At 41.8% G+C, this 19,407-nt stretch overlaps 1 protein-coding gene across 6 annotated transcripts in view; it reads left to right on the forward strand.

The window, feature by feature from the left end:
- The window catches only part of gria4a (glutamate receptor, ionotropic, AMPA 4a), a 103,530-nt gene extending 88,854 nt beyond the window's left edge, over positions 1 to 14,676 (forward strand). For 2 of the 6 annotated variants that reach the window (XM_070969804.1, XM_070969808.1), the window contains 4 exons: positions 1,348 to 1,595; positions 5,296 to 5,410; positions 9,497 to 9,634; positions 13,600 to 14,670. In XM_070969804.1, the coding sequence (XP_070825905.1) occupies positions 1,348 to 1,595; positions 5,296 to 5,410; positions 9,497 to 9,634; positions 13,600 to 13,764 (666 nt within the window). In that variant the 3' untranslated portion in view covers positions 13,765 to 14,670. Of the gene's footprint in view, positions 1 to 1,347; positions 1,596 to 5,295; positions 5,411 to 7,677; positions 7,793 to 9,496; positions 9,745 to 13,599 lie in introns of those variants that run through there. The other 4 variants (XM_070969806.1, XM_070969807.1, XM_070969805.1 and 1 more) reach the window with 4 other exon arrangements.
- The last annotated feature ends 4,731 nt before the right edge of the window (positions 14,677 to 19,407 follow it).

A 19,407-nucleotide genomic window follows, 5' to 3' on the forward strand; every position in this document is an offset into this window, starting at 1 on the left:
ATACTCACACACACATACACACCTTCTCCCCGGGCGAAGGTTTCGGTGGCTGAGGCCATGGCTAGTCGCTTGCAGAGCGACAGAATAACACTTTATCACCGGGAGAGAAAGAGAAGAAAGAAACAGGACGCTTGTGGAGGATGACAGTTTGACTCCTCTGCTTGTTATTTTCACCCTCGAGTACACACAGTCCACACGCACATGAAGAATTCACACATACACATATAGACTGGTGCACAGAACTGCACGTACACACACTGACACACACATTCACGCGCATGTGCATAGTGCATTCACAATATAATACAATCTGTTGCATCATGCCTGACAGATGTCCTCTGAAAAGCTCTTCTGTTACAGCAGGTGACTGAATTCATAATGACACGAACGTATCAGTGCGCCACTATTCCAGTTATAAACTCATTTAAAGTAAGATTGATGCTTGACTTGTCAAGGGAGATGTAGTGTAACATTTTAAATGTGGTTATAAATGTCATTACATGCCCGAGGATCAAAATGGAAGATGGAAGACTCAGTGGTGTAATTTCATTCAGGGACTGTAAGAGTGAAAATCAGCTGTCTGTTCTACTTCTTAAGAAACTGGAGCAATAAAGCAAATGCAGTAAAAACATAGAAATAAAAACACATCGTCGTAATGCACTTTATACAAGACCAATCTCAGGACTGTGTTGCTGTTTCCGTTGTGGATGCATGGAAAAAACATTTGTGCCTAATCAGTAAACACCTCTGAGTGTCATTGTGTCAAGATAATGAATAGCGCGCATCATTTCACCCCCTCACCCCTCATATTTACATCTCAGATTCACCCTGTTGTCAGTAAGAATGGCATGCTGATTTGAATAATCAAATCTGTGGTTGGAGGAGCCGCTTCAGCCATCAGTGAGGTGGAATGGCCATCCAAACATAGACACAGAGCGTGAATATGTTAACAATGACATGCCATTCTTAAATGATGAGGCTGGGGGTCAAAGTATCCTTGAAAAGCTGACAATGTGTTAGCTCCCGCAGCGTTAGTCAATTCATTCCTATTGAAGACAGACATTTAAACAGGTCACATAGATATGTTTTTTTAAGATCTTGGTAAAGTACTGAAACAGCCTGGCTCAAATAGTCAAATTGCACAAATACCCTTAAATGTCACTCTTTGTTCTTTGCATGTGAGCCTTTGCTCATGCGCACTGTTCTTCCTTGTCAACACCTTTGATAGGCTCCTCCTGGCTGGACTATGAAGCCCATTATCTGTGGGAAAATCTGGCCTCATACGCAAGCATAATTATGCCCATTCATTCCTAATGAACCTCTGCTCTCTCCTCTCCTCCACCCCAGAGGTCCAAAATAGCCGTATACGAGAAGATGTGGTCATATATGAAGTCTGCCGAACCGACTGTCTTCACCAAAACCACAGCAGAGGGCGTGGCGAGGGTTCGCAAGTCCAAGGGGAAGTACGCTTTCCTCCTGGAGTCCACCATGAACGAATACACGGAGCAGCGCAAGCCTTGTGACACCATGAAAGTCGGGGGCAACCTGGACTCCAAAGGATATGGGATTGCTACACCGAAAGGCTCACAGTTAAGGTGGGTGGAATAGTGTAACAATAGGAGACAGTAACAAAGCTGATACTGTACTATTGCTGCGATATTCCACCTACCCTGCTGTGCCTTTTATACTCCACTTAGATTAACCTGTCACTGCTGTCAGGTGAAAAGGTCTCACCTGCAAAAATATAACTCTAAAAGTTAATTGTAAAGGTTATGGCATCAGTGCAATTTATGTTTTGATTATCATAAACTCCAAAAGCAAACAAGCACTTAGAGGTTTTCACCCAGCAGCAGCGACATGGATGAGTATGTTGAATATGCACATTATGTATTTCATCATACTTTTCTTTATCTTTCTCATTCTGGCCTCTTTTTATTTCTGTCCGTCACTCTCCGCTATATTTTTCCTCACTCTTTTCTGCCATTTTTCTGTTTATTCAGGGCCTGTTAGCTCCATTTCTGAGTCCCGTGTCACTGTCATTTGTCCATCCCTCTGTCCCACATCCCCTCTTTCTTTCCTCTTTCAACCACTCTTCTCCACAGGGCCACCTTGCAGGTAACGCTGTCCATTTGTCTGTTGTCTCGTCTCTTTGTTCCTTTTCATCCTCAGAGATGGTAGTCATGATGGTGATAATGATGATGATGATGATTATGATTATTATAGAGGAGATTTATGAACTGAATATGACCGTGAGGAGGGGCAGAAACTCAGACTGCTGCTGCTACATCCAGAGCCACAAGGGGGAATTTATAGTTGAACAGGAGACAAAAAGGTGAGAAACAGGAAGTAGAGGGGCTTGGCCAATGGGGGGACTAGAAACTAAATATAATGGAGGATCCCACACAAAAAAGAAAAATAGTCCTTCAATTCAACTCAAACTACATTTGAAATTAATGGTAATTGGACAGCACCAAATTAAACCCAGAACAAAGAGTGATCAGTAGTTTATTTTAAAGCATTAACAACAGTCCTTAATAAAGAGAGCATAAGCTGGAGGAAATAAATGAGAAAGCAACTGAGGCTCTAAAGTTGGTCCTTTCATTTTCATTTCCCCTCAGCAGACACTTGTTTATCTGGCTTGTTAACTTGAACCTACAGTAACAGTCCCCGTAGGTTTCACTCAGGTATGCCAGCAATGCAGATAATTCATTTTCCAAGCGACCGTGACAGCAGTATAGAGACTTTGTCTGCTGGGGGAAAATAATTGACTAAATTCAGCAAAGCTGGACCAATTGCTCTCTCCTCTCTCCCTCCATCTCTCTCTCTCTCTCTGTCAACGTTTCAGATTTGCCTTATGAAAGGCAAAACACAAACAGCACATCAGCCTCACATCCTGTCCTATAACTTTCCTCTGTGTATGGTGCAAACAAGTCCCTCAAAACCCCCGTCACTGTAGTCGATCCCCTGTTATTTACACAGCAGGTTTTCCGTTTATGAGGGAAAAGTGACAGACAGCGGGTGGATAGGTCCCTTTTTAAGCCCCCTCCCCCAGAAACACATTCCTGGGACTATCCACGGTTGTCTCTGGCTTCTCCCAATCAGCGGAAACCAGAGATCTGCCAGGTGCACGCACATGGCTGGGAGTGTGCACGTCAGGTGAGCCTGCCTCTCCTCTTGGTGCTCTAATCACAGCTCTTGATGATGTTGATGGAGGAGAATGAATACCCTGATGATTAGTTTGAATGCTAGGAATGTATGCCTTCTGAAGTACAGCTACTTTTGATATGATTATTAATATGTGACTGATATTATCATGACTGACAAAGATGTGTTTGAACTGTTTTCATCCATACCTCTTATGTTGATGAGATGAGTCATGGCTTGTAGATTAGATCACCCCAGAGGACACTGTCTCTCTCTAAATCTCGCGACTATCTTTACTCAGAGAGCTAAACCTACTGTTACTTCCCATCTTTCAGTCACAAAGACAGAGATGAGATAGGACGTCGAGATAGGCAGGTGTACAGACAATGGGGCAGACTAACAAACAAGCAGGCAGTGACTGCAGTGCCCTTTTTGTCGAGATTAGCCCGGCTGATTACAGCATCACAAACAAAGGAGCGGTCAGCAGAGGGTGGTGAAAGGAACGACGGAAAAGTCTTTTACAGGTCGCTGTAAAAAGCAGAGATGTACCACAGAAGCAGAGACAGGCTGGAATGAATTTATAAAGGGTATGCAGGGAATAAATTGACACAATCATTCAGCTCCTGCAGCTGTGTTTTGTAGACACTCCTCAGGACATCACAGTAAGGGAACAGGCCACATATTGAGGCAATCGAGAGATATTTCCAAGATGAGTGAAAATGAAAGTGCTTGTTGAACCAAATTTGCTTCTGCTTCATCAAACTGCAATTGGGTTGTCTGTGTTATAAAAAGCCTTGTTTTTACATTTTTCAGCTAACTAGAATCTAATGTAGCATTTAGTTTATGACACTCCCAACCCCGAAGCTTAACAAAGCTGATTAGATTGAATACATATTACCTCCCAGTTGACATTAGTTCACCTCCAAAAACCAGATATGCAGTCTCTTTGGTCATCTTTATTTTGCTGTTAAAGCTATGTCATTCTTGCATGGTGACACACTTGAGATCATGGATTCTTGGTGCTATTGAGAAGTACTTACATCAAGTTGGCTGCTAAATGGCCCAGCATTAAAAGCTATGCTATGTCGTAAAAAAAAAAAAAAAAAAAAGCAATCACGGCATTGTGAAAAGTATGGCTTCCTTTGGTTAAAAAGCAGACTTCCACAACATTTAAAACCTTCAATCATAAATCAGTGCTTTCAACTGCACTACAAGGCAGTGATCATATTGATCAGATCAATGATTGGACAACTGATTTACCAATTTCAAATATCGGTAAGTTGATTTTAATAATGTTCTAAAATAATGAGTTATGGCTGTTCTCCTGCCAGATATAAAAAGCTTCGCTGAGTGCATGAGCACACACCGCACGAAAGCCTGATATTTAGCCCTGTGTCCCTGAATTTTGTTTGGAGGTCAATGCCTTCAGGGGTGTGAGCAGGAGTGCTGTAGGAAACTGGAGCCACATACACACAAATATACGTACACACACACACACACACACTCACGCACACACACACACACACACACACACACACACACACACGCACACACACACACACACACACACACACACACAGTGACAGAAAGGTAAGGGTGCAGCAGGAGGGGACAAGAGCACCATCAGCAGGCTGCAGAGACCTGGTTAACACACTTAATACCAGCAATCTGACACTCACTGTGGAGCATCCTCTGTTAGAGCAGCCTGGAACAGGACAGGCAGAGGAGAAATACAGTCAAACAAAAAAGAAAAGAAAAGAAAAGAAAAGGAAAGAAAAGAAAAGAAAAGAAAAGAAAAGAAAAGAAAAGAAAAGAAAAGAAAAAAGAAAGGAAAAGAAAAGAAAAGAAAGGAAAAGAAAAGAAAAGAAAATGAATAAGTGAAAAGACAGACACAGTGAAACAAACAGAAATACAGAAAGTTTCTGTTTTAGTGAAAGGGTAAAAGAGAGCGTTGTCTGGGGTCATCCTCCACCACTAACCCACTGTTGTCCCTTCAACCCCTCTGATTTCTCCTTCCCCTCTGCTCCCTCTCTTCCTCGTTTCCCTCCCCGTTCTCCTCCTGGCTGTGGTCCCCGTCCATCTTGTCTGTCTGTCCCTCCATCCTCTGCTCTGACCAAACTATCTTATCTGTCCCTCCTTTTTTACTTAAAGAAACGCGGTCAACCTGGCCGTTCTAAAGCTCAACGAGCAGGGCCTGTTGGACAAATTGAAAAACAAGTGGTGGTATGACAAAGGAGAATGTGGCAGCGGGGGAGGGGATTCCAAGGTTAGCCCTCTCTGTCTGCCCACCCCACCACTAGGGGGACGGGGGCTGCTCACCGGCTAGGCAGCCCGCGATGGCCCCCGTCCTGGGAGTGTAACACATGCATCTGCCCTGGTGAAGAGTCATGCAGCAAACAGGGAGGACAAAAGTGACACCCTTAAATCTCCCGAGACACCCTGCAGCCAAAAATAGGCACAATGTTGCATCTGTTGTCAGCGGTGTGTGCCTTTTTCTAAGAAAGGTTCAGACCCAGAGACAAAGGTACAACACTTGAGCTTGTTGAGACACAGACGAAGAGAATATTATTTTTCTGGTGAAGAAAAACCCTCAAATAATAAGGGCATTTTTGACAGAAATCACTTTCTAGAGACCCAAAAGAGAACAAAAATGCTTTTTTAAAAGAGCAATTTGTCAAATCATTTTATGTTGAGTCATCAGATAATGGTTCGTTTTCAGCATCATGCAGGGAAATATGTCCCCTTTGCAGGTGGGTGCCTGCCAAGATAAATCAAGCACACCTCATAATGATAACCATTTTGGCTCTGTTCTGGTAATGCCCCACTGAAAGGACACAGTGTGAGGTAATGGGAAGAGGGTTCGGTGATGGATAGGTGGGAAAATAAAGAGAGCAATTACTGTCAAGACAGGAATATTTGCCCCCTAGTGGCAGCTCTGGGGAGAGGAGCGAGAAGGGGAGATTTGAGTGAGAGTCAAATTACCTGAAAGACGGAGACACCAAGCTGAGCCTCATCACTCCTCCTCACACACTAAGAATCTATTGCTCAAGAACACGGCCGATGAAACAGGTTTTAATGGAAAAACGAGACCCAAGCGTAATTGTAGCTCTCAGATTCTTTTAGGCTCAGGTTGGCTCGAGGCAGAGGGGAGAATGAATAATTGATATTAGCAGAATGCAATTACAGGATAAGGTTTCCTACATCTCTTGTTCTTTTGTCGGATTTCAACAGTCCTATTTCGAGTTTCTCTTTTGTGTTAAAGATTCAAGCATTTATACTACTCTTTTGTTAATCGTAGGTCCTGAAATCATTCTTGTTTTCTTCTGTATTTTTATTCAGAGTTAAAATTTGATTCCTATGAATGTACAGAGAAATGTACCACAGCAAACTCACTAAAGAACCCTAACGTCATTACCTCTGTCTGGCTGATAGCTCCTCTTATGTATGAGGCTTAGTTACACAATGAAGGTGTCACTTCTCCCATTGATTCAGAAATGTGTTATTTGTACATATTTCTAGGTTTTTAGTGTTTAAATATCAGGACAAATATGTCAGGACCAAATTTCGTGCAAAGTCCATTGCAATCCATCCAGGAGTTGAGATATTTCTATCTGAGCCAGTCGTTCAGTCTTCAAGTGTTGGACTGACTGACCGACAGCCTTGACAGACCCATGCCTGTAGCTATAAAAATGACAACGCAGTAAGAATTCAAATCAACACATCGGTGGCTTTGGGATGTCTGCAAGAAGCTGAATTTTTAAGCCTTACCTGAATTTAGCTATTTCATTCAAAGCCACAAATGTCAACCATATCATGGCGCTCGAGGAAATATCAGCAGATCGCCAAAGTCGTTTTTGGATTAATCATTCAGGAATGAAAATTTCCATCTAGTAGATACTGAAATATTTTGCTGGATAAGTGCAAGCTTTGACCTGACAGTGCTGCTAGATGAAAAGTCAGAGGGTTACCAAAGTCATACGGATTTGTCCTTTGTGGACCATGAATGTCTGACAAAGTTTCACACCAGTCCATCCATATATGAGGAGACATTTCATGAAAGATGCTTTGCAGTAAAAGCATTTATTGAGTTGAGTGCTGAGTTCAAAAAGAAAAGATCATACCTGTAACAAGACAGCAGTTTCCTGTGGCCTTCAAAGTCTGTGGAGTTCACTGACTGTAGCTCGCTCTCCCAGTCGTAGCACAGGGCTAACCTGACGCCAATAGTCCTGGCTTAACAGTATTTGCCTCTTCACTGTTGAGTGTAGGACCAGCTGGGGCAGTATGGGTGTGTTACCTGAAGTGACAAAGGTGGGTCCCACTCATATGTCTGTAGCTCGCCTTAGCTCCTCGCTCCCCCCAGCCCCTCCTCAACGAGCATACACACATGTACTCAGTGGGATCCATGCTAGGTCACTTGATGTAAACAAAAGTACCTTTCTATGTGACTGAGCTGTGCAATGCAAATGTGAAATACCCTAATAACATAAAATAACATGACCTATGATGTTATTTATGTTATTTTTACACGCAAAGAACCCCGGTAAACCTTGCAGTTTTGAAACTGAGCGAAGCAGGCGTCTTAGACAAACTGAAAAACAAATGGTGGTATGACAAGGGAGAGTGTGGACCCAAGGACTCTGGAAGTAAGGTCAGTCTCACGCTGCTGCGGCCCACAAAACGCTAGCCTGAAACTCTCATCCTGAATACGCTCCAGATTACTGCAACTACTGTTTTGTCAATAGCAATTTTCTGAATTAGCCTGAAACATATCTTGAATGTCCACAGTAGACCAAACTGTCCATTTAGTGATTCTTCCTTCCTCTATTTTGATGGTGGACCACATTTACTTAAACATGATTCATCAGATTAACTCAAATTCTTGTTCAGTTTCTGTAGCAATCTGTGGCAATCCCATCTTCATTACAGTCAGCACTACAAATATAATGTAAATTGTGACTGTCATCAGCCAATTCTCACTTTCATGTTTTTGTTTTGATCTCATACACAAGCCCATTTTTGCTAGCCAAAACTCATCCACCAGATGAGAATACCACTGTTTATTTAGCTTTAGCATCAGCAACCTGTTAGCAACTATTGGCTCATGCCTTCATGTTCAAGATTTGATCAGACTTGACTATTTATGACGTAATGCTTTATTTTACAGGTGCATTATTTGTTTTTGTCTTTAATCCACTGGAAGAACTCAGTTATTTGGAAGTAATTACAGGTCAAATAAAGTACCATTTGTACACTTGCAATGAAATATTTTGGCCAATAAAACTTAATTGCGAGTGGACAAAGTCTTCAGCAGCACAGCAGGTCAGCTGAACATTCAAACACAGAAAGTTCTCAGTAAGAAATAAACACTGAATTAATAATAACTTGGTTTCAAGTGATACAGTTAAGAAGCTCACAACTCACTCGTTCATTTCCCCTCTGTTCAAACTCTTTTCAAGAATTTTCCTGCACAATTATTTGAAAATTATGGACCTGTGACATAAAGCATTGCTGTATTTTTTATTAGCATTTGCTATTAAAGAGCTACAGCCTACCTCATATCTTCACACAGTTAAAGCATTCATTCCTGTTATATTTCAGAGCAGAAAAGAAGTTCTTAAACAGGAACATACAGAACACAGGAGCTACTCTGCTGTAGATGTTTAGACTACTGGAGCCTTTAAATTGCTTTAAACTGCAGTGAAATGTCATCACCGCTCAGATTACTGCCTGCTCTGTGACTGTTTTTCTCTTTCTGACTTAAACTAGATGCTGATTGTAGACATGTTGAATGTTCTGTAGTTGTAGTGACTGTTACAGATGTGTAGCCATTGTGATGACAGTACTATTAATTGTAGTTGTAGAAGTAGTGTAATTGTATGATCATTCATAATTAAGTGCCAACAAATGTAATTTCAGTGGCATAGTCGTTCATTTGCAACACCAGATGATGAAAATGATTTTTTTTCCCCTGACAGTCTCCATTTGTGTGTCTAACCCACTGTATCCAATTTTCTCTGTCTGCTTTTTCCCACCTCTTTGCTCATGCTCTCCTACTGTCTTTCACTTCCTTCTCCTGCCGCCTCACTCCGGTTATTCTCCCCCTCTCCCATCACTCAAATTTTCCCTCAACCTCTCATCCCGCTTGACTTTCTACCCTCCTTAACCTCACGTCTTCTCTTAAAATCCTCCATCATCATCCTGCTCTGCTCCTTGTGTCCTTCACCTTTTTCCCTTCTTTTTCCCCTTTCCCATCAACCCCTCCTCATCTCACGACTCCTCTCTGCTGCCTCCTTTACCTCCACACCCATCCCTCGCTCTTTCCCAAACCCCCCATCCCACTCCCTCTCTCCAGGACAAGTCGTCCCAGGCTCTGAGCCTGTCCAACGTGGCCGGGGTCTTCTACATCCTGGTGGGCGGCCTGGGCCTGGCCATGCTGGTAGCCCTGGTCGAGTTCTGCTACAAGTCACGGGCCGAAGCCAAGCGCATGAAGGTGGACCTTAGCCCCCCCCACTGCCCCAGCCCCTCCCCCAGCACCCAGAATCTAGCCACTTATAGGGAGGGGTACAACGTGTACGGCTCCGAGGGGGTCAAGATATAGGGGTAGGATTTAGAGGCTCCCATATAGGTGGGGTAATGGTGGTGTTGATCATGGTGATGGTGCTGTAGATTATTGTATTGTCGATGTAGCGGCTGGCGCAGCAGCCCCACGCAACCGTGTTGTTCTTCATGTGGCGATGAGGATGCGGTCAAGCATTGTGGAACCAATGTAGCTTTTTATGTTTTACTGAACGCTTATTTTGGCTGTTCTGTTTATTTATTGGCCCAATGTTTTCTTAGTTTTTTTTGGTTTAAATTTGTTTGGAGTTTTCTTATGGTTGTTACTTTTCATTCTTTAGCACTTCACCCCTGGATAGATTGGGGTTGTCTGACTACAGATTTGGTTCCATCGTCTTTGGCTGCAGATGATGATGATGATGGTGATGATGACATTGATGGTGATGCTCTTGGCTGATGACTTGACTAGGCACCTGCATTGTAATTTTTGCTAACAGTTAACAAAATAATGAGGGAGCAGGGATGCACAACTCCATCCTCAGGAACCAGCATTGTTCTAAATACATTTTTAGATACTGTTCAGGGCTGAAACACGAAAAGGGGGTTATATAATATATCAGCTCTACAGCGTAAAAGTTTGAAGTTTATTGATACTAATACCTGAAACTCATTTGTTAAGATGTTTCTCTAATGATGGTTCAAAACTATTTTCAGACTCTAGCAGTAGTCTACGTTGCTACTTCACTGTCCTGAGAGCAAAAACCGTGATGCTCCTCATTAAAATCTGTGAGTCCTTCGAGCTACAAATTAATTAGCTAACGTGTGGACACCAATTATCACTGATTTTGGCCTGATTAAAAGTTTTTCAGCCATAATGTGATGGATGTCTCAGGAATAGAAGCACTTTTAAGTTGTTTTTATGGCAGTGGATGTCCACCATCATTTTCATAACTAGACTGATAATTCCTCGAGCACCACTGCAGTGTGAGAGAGATGTAAGGGTGAAGAACTTTGTGAGCTGGGGCATGAACGCACATGAAATGCTCTGTTTGTTAAGAGCCTTTTTAAGCCAGATCACACAGAGCCCATTAAAACCAATTTAGGGTGAGTTTTCAAGTTTCAAACGTTCTCTTGAAATACTGATTTGCCCCCAGATATTAGTCAACCTACAGCCATCAGATGATTTAGTGGGGTTTTTTTTATTCTCAGTCCCTTCACAATGTACAAATAGATCCTGTCTACTACTATTAGCCAATAATTTTGGAAAATATTTACTAATCTTGACCTCTAGTCCTGACTATATAGTTGCTTAACTTTTAATATAAATCAGGCAGACCAGGACCAGAAGTATTTATTTCATACATGTGAATTTAATTTACAACACCAGCTACATACCAGGGTACAAATCTCCTTATGTGTGCAATATAGAGTTAGTGTACACCTGGTTCCCATCTCTGATGGCTGATAGTCAACACTGTTTCCTCTCCATAATACTGTACCTTTAAAGTATCGTCCATTAAGTGGAGTTGTGCACCCCTGTTGTAGACAGTCCAAACAGGCACTCTGACTTATTCCAGCCCTGACAACTTCAAAACAGCCCAGTTACTTAGTGTTAATGCAGAGGAATAATTGATGAAGCAAACACTTCATACAGAACGGCTACTTAGAGATGTCGTTGTAAAAACATGATTCACGTTTACTGATGTAAACAAGCAATTAACTGAAGTGAAAGGAAACACTGGACATCAATTTGACGATCTGCTTAAGAAACCTTTTAGAGGCATTATAGGGTCAAATTTGATTATCACCTTGAAGTGATTAGCAGGATCAATACCCAGGATGCAAACATAAAGACAGCTGAATGCAGTACAAGAAATATTGACTATTAGCTTTGCAAAGGTAACGGTGCCAAAGAATTGAAGTAAAAGGCTTACCACAGCTAACAGCACCCCCTCCTCGATTGTAGCCTGGACGTATACCATATTTTTCCAACTTCAATCATCCAAAAGAGTTCCAAGTTGTAGTAATACAGTCCAAAAGATCTTAAAAGTATATATTCCTTTAAAATTGTCTTAAATGTACAATCCCATGTCTATTCCGTGTTTTCTCTTTAGTTTTAATTAAGCTGTACATCAGCATAACAGCAAGAGGAAGAGGCAAAAGTGTTTCTGGAGATGTATTGCCAAACACTGTTGGCTGTGTGTAATTGCAGAGTAAAGTGTTCTAAATGCCTAGTTTCAGATATTATCTTCCAATCCATATAAATAAAAGTGGCTATTACAACTAGATGCTGTATAAAGGCCATTAGTTTATACGCAGTACAACAAATTGCTGTGTTTCAGAAACCAAAGACTAAATAGAACCGTGTTTTCTTTCCTCAAATCATTTACAGAGGTTATTTGTTATCTGGATTGGCAGTGATTTTTTAATAGGAAATCCTCTAACTTCTTTGATAGCAGAGCCATTTTAAGAAGCGTTCTAATCACCAGCAACACCAAATTAACTCATGTTCTCCAAAAATACAAGGTCAATCAGAGAACAAAGCTTTTTAGGCTGTCGGAGATGTGAGGTTTTTATCCGACAGCAGCAGCACAAGCTTTACTGAAACATCACAGAGTAGCCCATCTGTGTGAAGTGTCACCCTACTCTGAGCAGTATAGCCAGTCACTCCCTCTCTATAAATCTGAAACCTTGAAAGAAAAACCACTCCTTCATGTTTTCCTTTTGTCTTTTCAAAGTCCTCACCTTCCAAATCCTATCCTTTCAAATCCTCACCTGAACTTTTCTCAGACAATTGAAACCCAGAACCCAGAAATGCATGGTCACCTATGAAATGCAGATGTCTACAACCCAAATCCTCTCGTCTAATATGTATATGTTTGTTGATTGTTGCCTGCTTTTCCGTTCACTTTTGCCTTCAGTCAAACTATGTTACCGTAGCATTGGCACAGTGTGGTAGCCTTTTAGTGGGAGTTGAATGTGTCGTTTGGGGTGCATTCACACCAGGCCACTTTGTATAATTTAAATCAAGTCTTGGCTATTTCTACCTGCAGTTCAGTTTGTTTGAACAGGAGAAAAATGGCATTCAAGCTTTGCTGTACAACAAATCAGTGTATGGTGATTACCTGAAAAAGCTAATCTCAGTTCTTTTCCAAGCAACTTGTGGTGGATGATAATGTTTGAAATACAAAAGTTGACATTTTTCATCATTAATCTCTAATTATGAATTGATCATTAATCAATAAGATGCCAGAAGATTGTGAGAACTGACAATTTAAACCTTTAAAGGTAACATTATTTTTGCTTGAAAAATGACTTCAAAGATCAAGAGATGATCAAAATGTTGTTGATTAATTAAATGATGACTAATCGATTATTTGATTAATTGTTTCAGTATTAGTTTACATGGTGGCTCGGAGAGCTCAGCGCATTACTGCTGAAGAAAACACATGCAAATGGACAAAAGACATGCAAATAAAGGAAACATCTTCTCCAGTTTGACAGCTCATTATGCAGCATTTAGAAAAACCGTACGAGAAGTGCGCATTTCTTAAGTTGCAGTGCATTGAACTCTCGGGGCCAGCCTAAGTGTTTATAATATGAGTCTTAAAACAACAAAAACAGACTGGAATGCAAAAAGCAAATGTTTGACAGTATTGTCTCACCTGCATGTGTGATTGCACCTTCAGACCTCTCTAAATGTTAGTGTGTACAGTGTGTGTACAGGCGCATGCATGTATGAGCACTTACCTTGTGCATGTGTGTGTAGAGAAATCTGTCTTTATGGGAGTTGGTGTGTTTGTTTCACAGTTTCTACGCCTATGAGATGACTTTTTTCTTTTTTTCAAACAAAATCTCCACCCTCTTCTCCGTCCTCCCCTCCATCTCTCTTCTCATCAGCTGTCTTTTTCTGAAGCCATGCGGAACAAGGCCCGTCTGTCCATCACAGGAAGTGTGGGGGAGAATGGCCGCGTCTTGACGCCAGACTGCCCCAAAGCTGTGCATGCTGGCCACGCCTCCCTCCGACACCCCGGCCTTGCAGTGGTCTCCTCCGGACTGCCCTGAAAACCAAAAACACCTGCCGTGCCTTAACGACACACAAACGTACACACTTCAACAAGGACACACACACACACACACACACACGCTCACACGCAGACCATCTTCATGCATAACACACACAAACATGCACATAATTACAGATACTCAAATGCAAATACTCAGATACAGAGACACTGAACACACATTTTTACACACTTGAATACACAAACACACGTTGCGCATCATCATCTCACTTTCCTGCTGCCATTGACTTATTTTACAAGAGACAAGTGAAACACAACTGAGGAGTGAACAGTGGAGAAAAAAAAGCAAAAGACAACTAAGATTCTCACACTTGCCTGCAGCATTCATTTTATTGTTTTTTGGGAGGACACCTTACCTGATATCGACAAAACCGACAGGAAGCCAGCACAGACTTACAGGAAATGAACTATGAGCTGTGAACATGGCCACGAACCTGATCATGATGATGATAGTGATAAAGATGATGATCACAGCTGACAGAACAAAACAAAAGGAAACAACAACCAAACAACTCCGTTCCTGCTCTGCCGTCACTGGACAATGTTGGCCAATAAGCCACACCCCTTGACAACGCCTTACTAAGACTACAAACATTGTTTTCATCATCATCATCATCATGGTCATCGCCATCTTAACTTGCCTGCAAAGACTGAGCGCCAGGTATTATCACCCGTAGAAGACCAGAAAACTGTAACCTTGAACGTTCGGACTGTGCAAACCCGGTACTTTGCCATGGACTGTTCAAATCGAATGAAAATGCTTTCTACCTACGCATAAAGAATGATTCCCTCACCCAAAAAACCAGTGAGATAATCAGCCAGTATAGAACAGAAGTAACCTCCAAACACATACGTGTGGCTGATCGTGGCCACAGAATTCACAGGGGTTTGTAAAAGAAAAAAAATAAACAGTGGTAATTAACAAAAGTCCTTCATCAACAGCATCATCATGACAGTAGAAATGCTAAATAGCAAATTGATGATTAGTTGTGGTAAAGGTGAGGTTTAAACTGTATATTCACTGATGGAGAGAAAAAATAAAACACAAGGGAAGATCTCATATGGCTACCTAACAAAGTGCTTCTCAACCTAAACACTGGGACTTAAAAAATAAGAGGAGATGGCGTTAAAGGGATAAAACCTTTCAATTGTGGAAACATTTCAGCCCCCATGTCCTCTTGAATAATTAATCCAAATAGCCAGACGATGGAAGAGGCAAATCAAAGTTCATTATTCTTTGCACGTTCCCTCACAGTGGGGTGACTGGAGCAGAAAACCATTTGTTTCAAGGGCCGTAATAAGGTTGAGAACCACTGGTCTATACTGTGTGCGCTTCATTTGACGTGAACTATAAAGACCTATAGGTGCAGGCTTCAATTTCTCCCGTCGTAATGACACTGATGGGCAGTTTGGTCGTCATTTGAGATCGCCAGCCTTTTCCAGCGGCCGGGGAAAGCTACCATATCAGAAAGCTTGCTTTTTAAAACTGTTGTAAATAACTGCGTAGCAAAACAGAACTCACTTGTCTTTTTTAATCATCTTAGATAACAATTCATTGCAATAATGAATATAAAAGAAAATGCCACTACTTGTAATTAAGATCAAATCTTTTTTATAAATCTACATATTATATATAATACAAATAAATATATATCTATACGTCTATAGAGAGCTATAGAAAACATTGATCACAGATTGTCAGAGGCCATGGCATACATTCAGTTATATGGCTGTTTTTTTGATAACTTGAGAATATTAATATGCCACTGTCTTTTGTGTGTCCTCTTCAACACTGAATGTCCATCCGGCACTCACATGGACGCACACATAGAAACGCACGCATACACATTGTTGCATACACGGGTTCAGCTCAGAGTGACCACTCCAGCACCACGAGAGGCTCGGACGGTTTTATTTCTGCCTGTCTGTCTCTTTCACAAGTAGCCATTCACTGTTTTTCATTTTCCAACACTATTTTTACCCCAATATGTTCTGTTGGTGGGCTGCAAAGGCCCCTAAAACAGCATGTAGATGCCAATATTCAACACTGGAGCTCATACAAAGAGAGCACTTTTAGGCAGGCCTCTAGAGGAGATGGACCACTATGATTATTGTTCTGTAGGGAAACAGCGCTGTTTGACATTTTTGGAGAGTGTAGCATTTGTGTTGCATTTCATGTCGCTTCGGTGCTTTTTGTTATTTGTCTTCTCAGCAGATGTGAGTCAGCTACAGTTTGAAATCCAACATGAGTTCAAACTGAGCAGGGTTTGCACTTTTTGGGGACAAGATTTGATCCATCATGTTAGGCAAGAGCAATCAATCCTACAAAATGTTGGTTAGATGCCATATGGCAGCCCGTTTTGGCACATCCACTTACTGACAGCCTTGGGGAGAGGAAAATGTACATGGCATTAATATCTGAGGAACAATTAGGGAGAGATCAAAATGCATTTGTAGGGGTTTCATTAGTGCAGGTTTACTTCTTTTGTTGTAATACAGCTTAGCATGGTGGTGATACTTACATAGAGATTGTGTCATAATACAGTGATACTGTAAGTGGGAATGAAATATTGTGTTTTCTGTCCTGCTCAAATCTCCTATTCTTCATTGTCTTTCATTCTACTTTTCTTCCTGTCTTCTCTTCCTTGTTCCTTCTCTTGTTTTGTCTTCCCCTTCCCTCTTTCTGTTTTCATCTCTCCTGTTGTGCCACTATAAGGCAGACAGTACAGAGTGCATCTCAGCAATGACAAATGACTCTATTTTCTGCCCTGATACACTGCAAAATAATGGCATAGAGAGGAATTGAGAACTCGAGACACCATATGACAATCTAAGTTTCTTCTGGCCCTTTGCTCAGAACATTTCACACCTTTTAGGTTGTAACTGCTAACATCTCAAAAAAAAAAAACCAACTCAGAAGAACTTCCACTTCTTTGTAAAACTCACTCGCGTACCTCATCATGCATCAGCCCTGTGTCGAATGCTTTCAAGTCAAACTCAACATAAAAAACGTAAATTTAAAATATCTTAAAACAAGTATCTCAAACAACAACCCGCTTTATGACTGAAACTAACAAAGTAAATAGTTTCCAGTCGCTTCCTCTCAGCCCAGGGGATCAGTGCAGCAGTACTGCAGAATTCCAGCATGAGAGAAATAGTGGAAATAGTGGGTGGATGCATTTGCAAAGAGACAGTTAACACTGATCTAGCTATCACCACACCCGACACCCCAGGCAGTTAAACTATACATGATACTGTTGTGTTTATTTCTTTGCCACCTCCAGCACATAAGATTTCATACATAGGCAGCAAAAAGCTGACTGCTGGGCTGTCAACACTCTGGCTTTAACACGGTCTCTTTCTTCCTTTGTTTCTGTCTTTCCATTTGGTTTCTTTTTCTAGTAAAACATCAATGCTGAACCTGCTCGCTCTGTGTGGTTATTTATCCACTGATCCTGTTCCTGCCACCAGCCCGCGGCCCTTGTTTGCAGCCAAAACACAGAATGATGTTAGTCGCCATATTGGATTGACATCTTCTGTTGTTTTATTTGTTATAACAATGTGCTATGCATATGGGGGATATCGTGTGAAATGAACCAGAAACACAAAGCTTATTTTGCAGCACACCTTAGGTAATTAGAAGAAGAAGAATCCTTTATTAGTCACAATTAACACAACATGTGGAGTTAAGGGGGGAAACTGCACACACCATGCATATGTGAAATTCTTTCTCTGCTTTTGACCCATCCTTGGTCACTCCTTCCTCCGCGGCAGAACAGGAGCGGCGGGCTGCCAGCCGACCGGCACCCGGGGACCAGTTCCTTTGTCGTCATCATTGGTCAGGTGGTAAGGTATTACAGTAAGGATCTGTGTTAAATCGCACAGAAAAGCAGTCAGTGTGCATAAAGGTCTGGTCTCAAATGTGAGACTATGTGGCAACTGGAATGCCAACTGAGGCAGGGTTAGCAAATATCAAGTTTGGTAATCAATCACAGGTGACCAAGTTGATGACAAGTGCTGTGACAGCTGTGCAGTTATTGAAGAAAGACATGAAGGAGGTGTTACTCAGCTCTTTAATAGGCTAATTTTAGCATTTCTTCTTCCATGTCATTGAAAAAAAACACACCACACGGCCATTTGAAATCTATTGTGACATCAATATAACCTGAGATAAATCCTATTAAATTATTGCTAAAACATCACTTCAGGAAACACTCGCCATTGAACTTCCAAATGCTGTTGTAGCGTAGTGGCCTCGTGGACAGTCACAGCAAATTGGAGGAACATGGATGTCATCATCAGTCTACCTTCTGATGATGAAATTTACATCATGTGGAGCCTCACACACTCATGGTCATACATAGTATAATTTTGGCTTGAGAGTCTGCAGCCATGCAAGTAACTCTATGAGGCTTGCTCAACAGTAAGTTAAGGTAATGCTGCTAAACCTTAATGTTTAACGGTAGTTTAGCATGTTAGCATTTGATAGTTAGCACTAAACAGGCTAACTGGGAATTTGTCGTTCGTTTTGAAGGTATTTGGCCATGATTTGGTCATGACGTGATGGTGGCGTGAGATGAAAAGTCAGGTTATCACTAAATTGGTCTTGAAAATTGCAGCACAGCTCAGCAGAGTTTTACTGGGTTCTGTGTGAACGGGAAGCCTCACGCGGCGCAGTCTCTGTTGGAGACCAGCAGTTACGGGGTTAAATCCCCTGCTGCCAGTTTGTCATTTGGGCTCTTTTTTTCAGTCCATGGGGACCTAACACTCCTAATGCAGAGCCATCACTGACAAGCATTTCCCATTATTTCCCATCTCACTCACACTCACAGACACACAGACACGCACACTCCATGCCATGCTGGGTTATTATTGACAAGTATTTCCCATTTACCCGAAGATGAAGCAAAATAACAATTCTAGGCGGCTCTGCCACCCTTTTAACCTTGCACCTTCACGTGCAAATACACACATGCGCACACACACACACAGCTTCAATCTGCTTCTTTTATCATCGCTGCAAAGAGACAGCAGCCTTTTCACCTTTTTATTTCCATTGGCTCATTTCATCTCCCCTTTCTCAGCCTTTCCCTCTCTCAGCTCTGCATTATCCCCCATTCTTTACAGCCCCTCCTCATTTCTCCTCTGCTCTCGCTTCATATTCCTCTGCTTGTTCTCTTCATCCTCCCTCCCCCCCGTCATCCTTCATTTCTCCATTTTTTGCATCTCTCTCTCAGAGGAATCAATCTCAGACCCTGACTTCTCATCCACTGCTTTTCTCCCGTCATGACCACCTCCCCTGCTCTCACTTTCTCTTTGAGGCGTCTCTCATGATCGGATAGGAAATTGAATCCCACTGACACTCACACGCAGGCAGCTTGTGAGCTCATGCCTGCACTGTTTGCTGTTGGCGGGGTTGTGGTCTATTTATTTCAAGACTGCTGAGAGGTGTGTTTACTACATGCGGTACTCACTTACTTATAATGTATAAGGACTTAAAGTCATAAAAACGAGACATAAGATGACACACAAAGCTGGGATTCTACAGGACCGAAATAATTCAAATATTTTCTTACTGAATGAGGAATAAATCTGATTTTTCTTCTTTTAAGGCCATCTGAGA

Source organism: Chaetodon trifascialis, chromosome 9, assembly GCF_039877785.1.
Source record: "Chaetodon trifascialis isolate fChaTrf1 chromosome 9, fChaTrf1.hap1, whole genome shotgun sequence".
NCBI classification, from domain to species: domain Eukaryota; kingdom Metazoa; phylum Chordata; class Actinopteri; order Chaetodontiformes; family Chaetodontidae; genus Chaetodon; species Chaetodon trifascialis.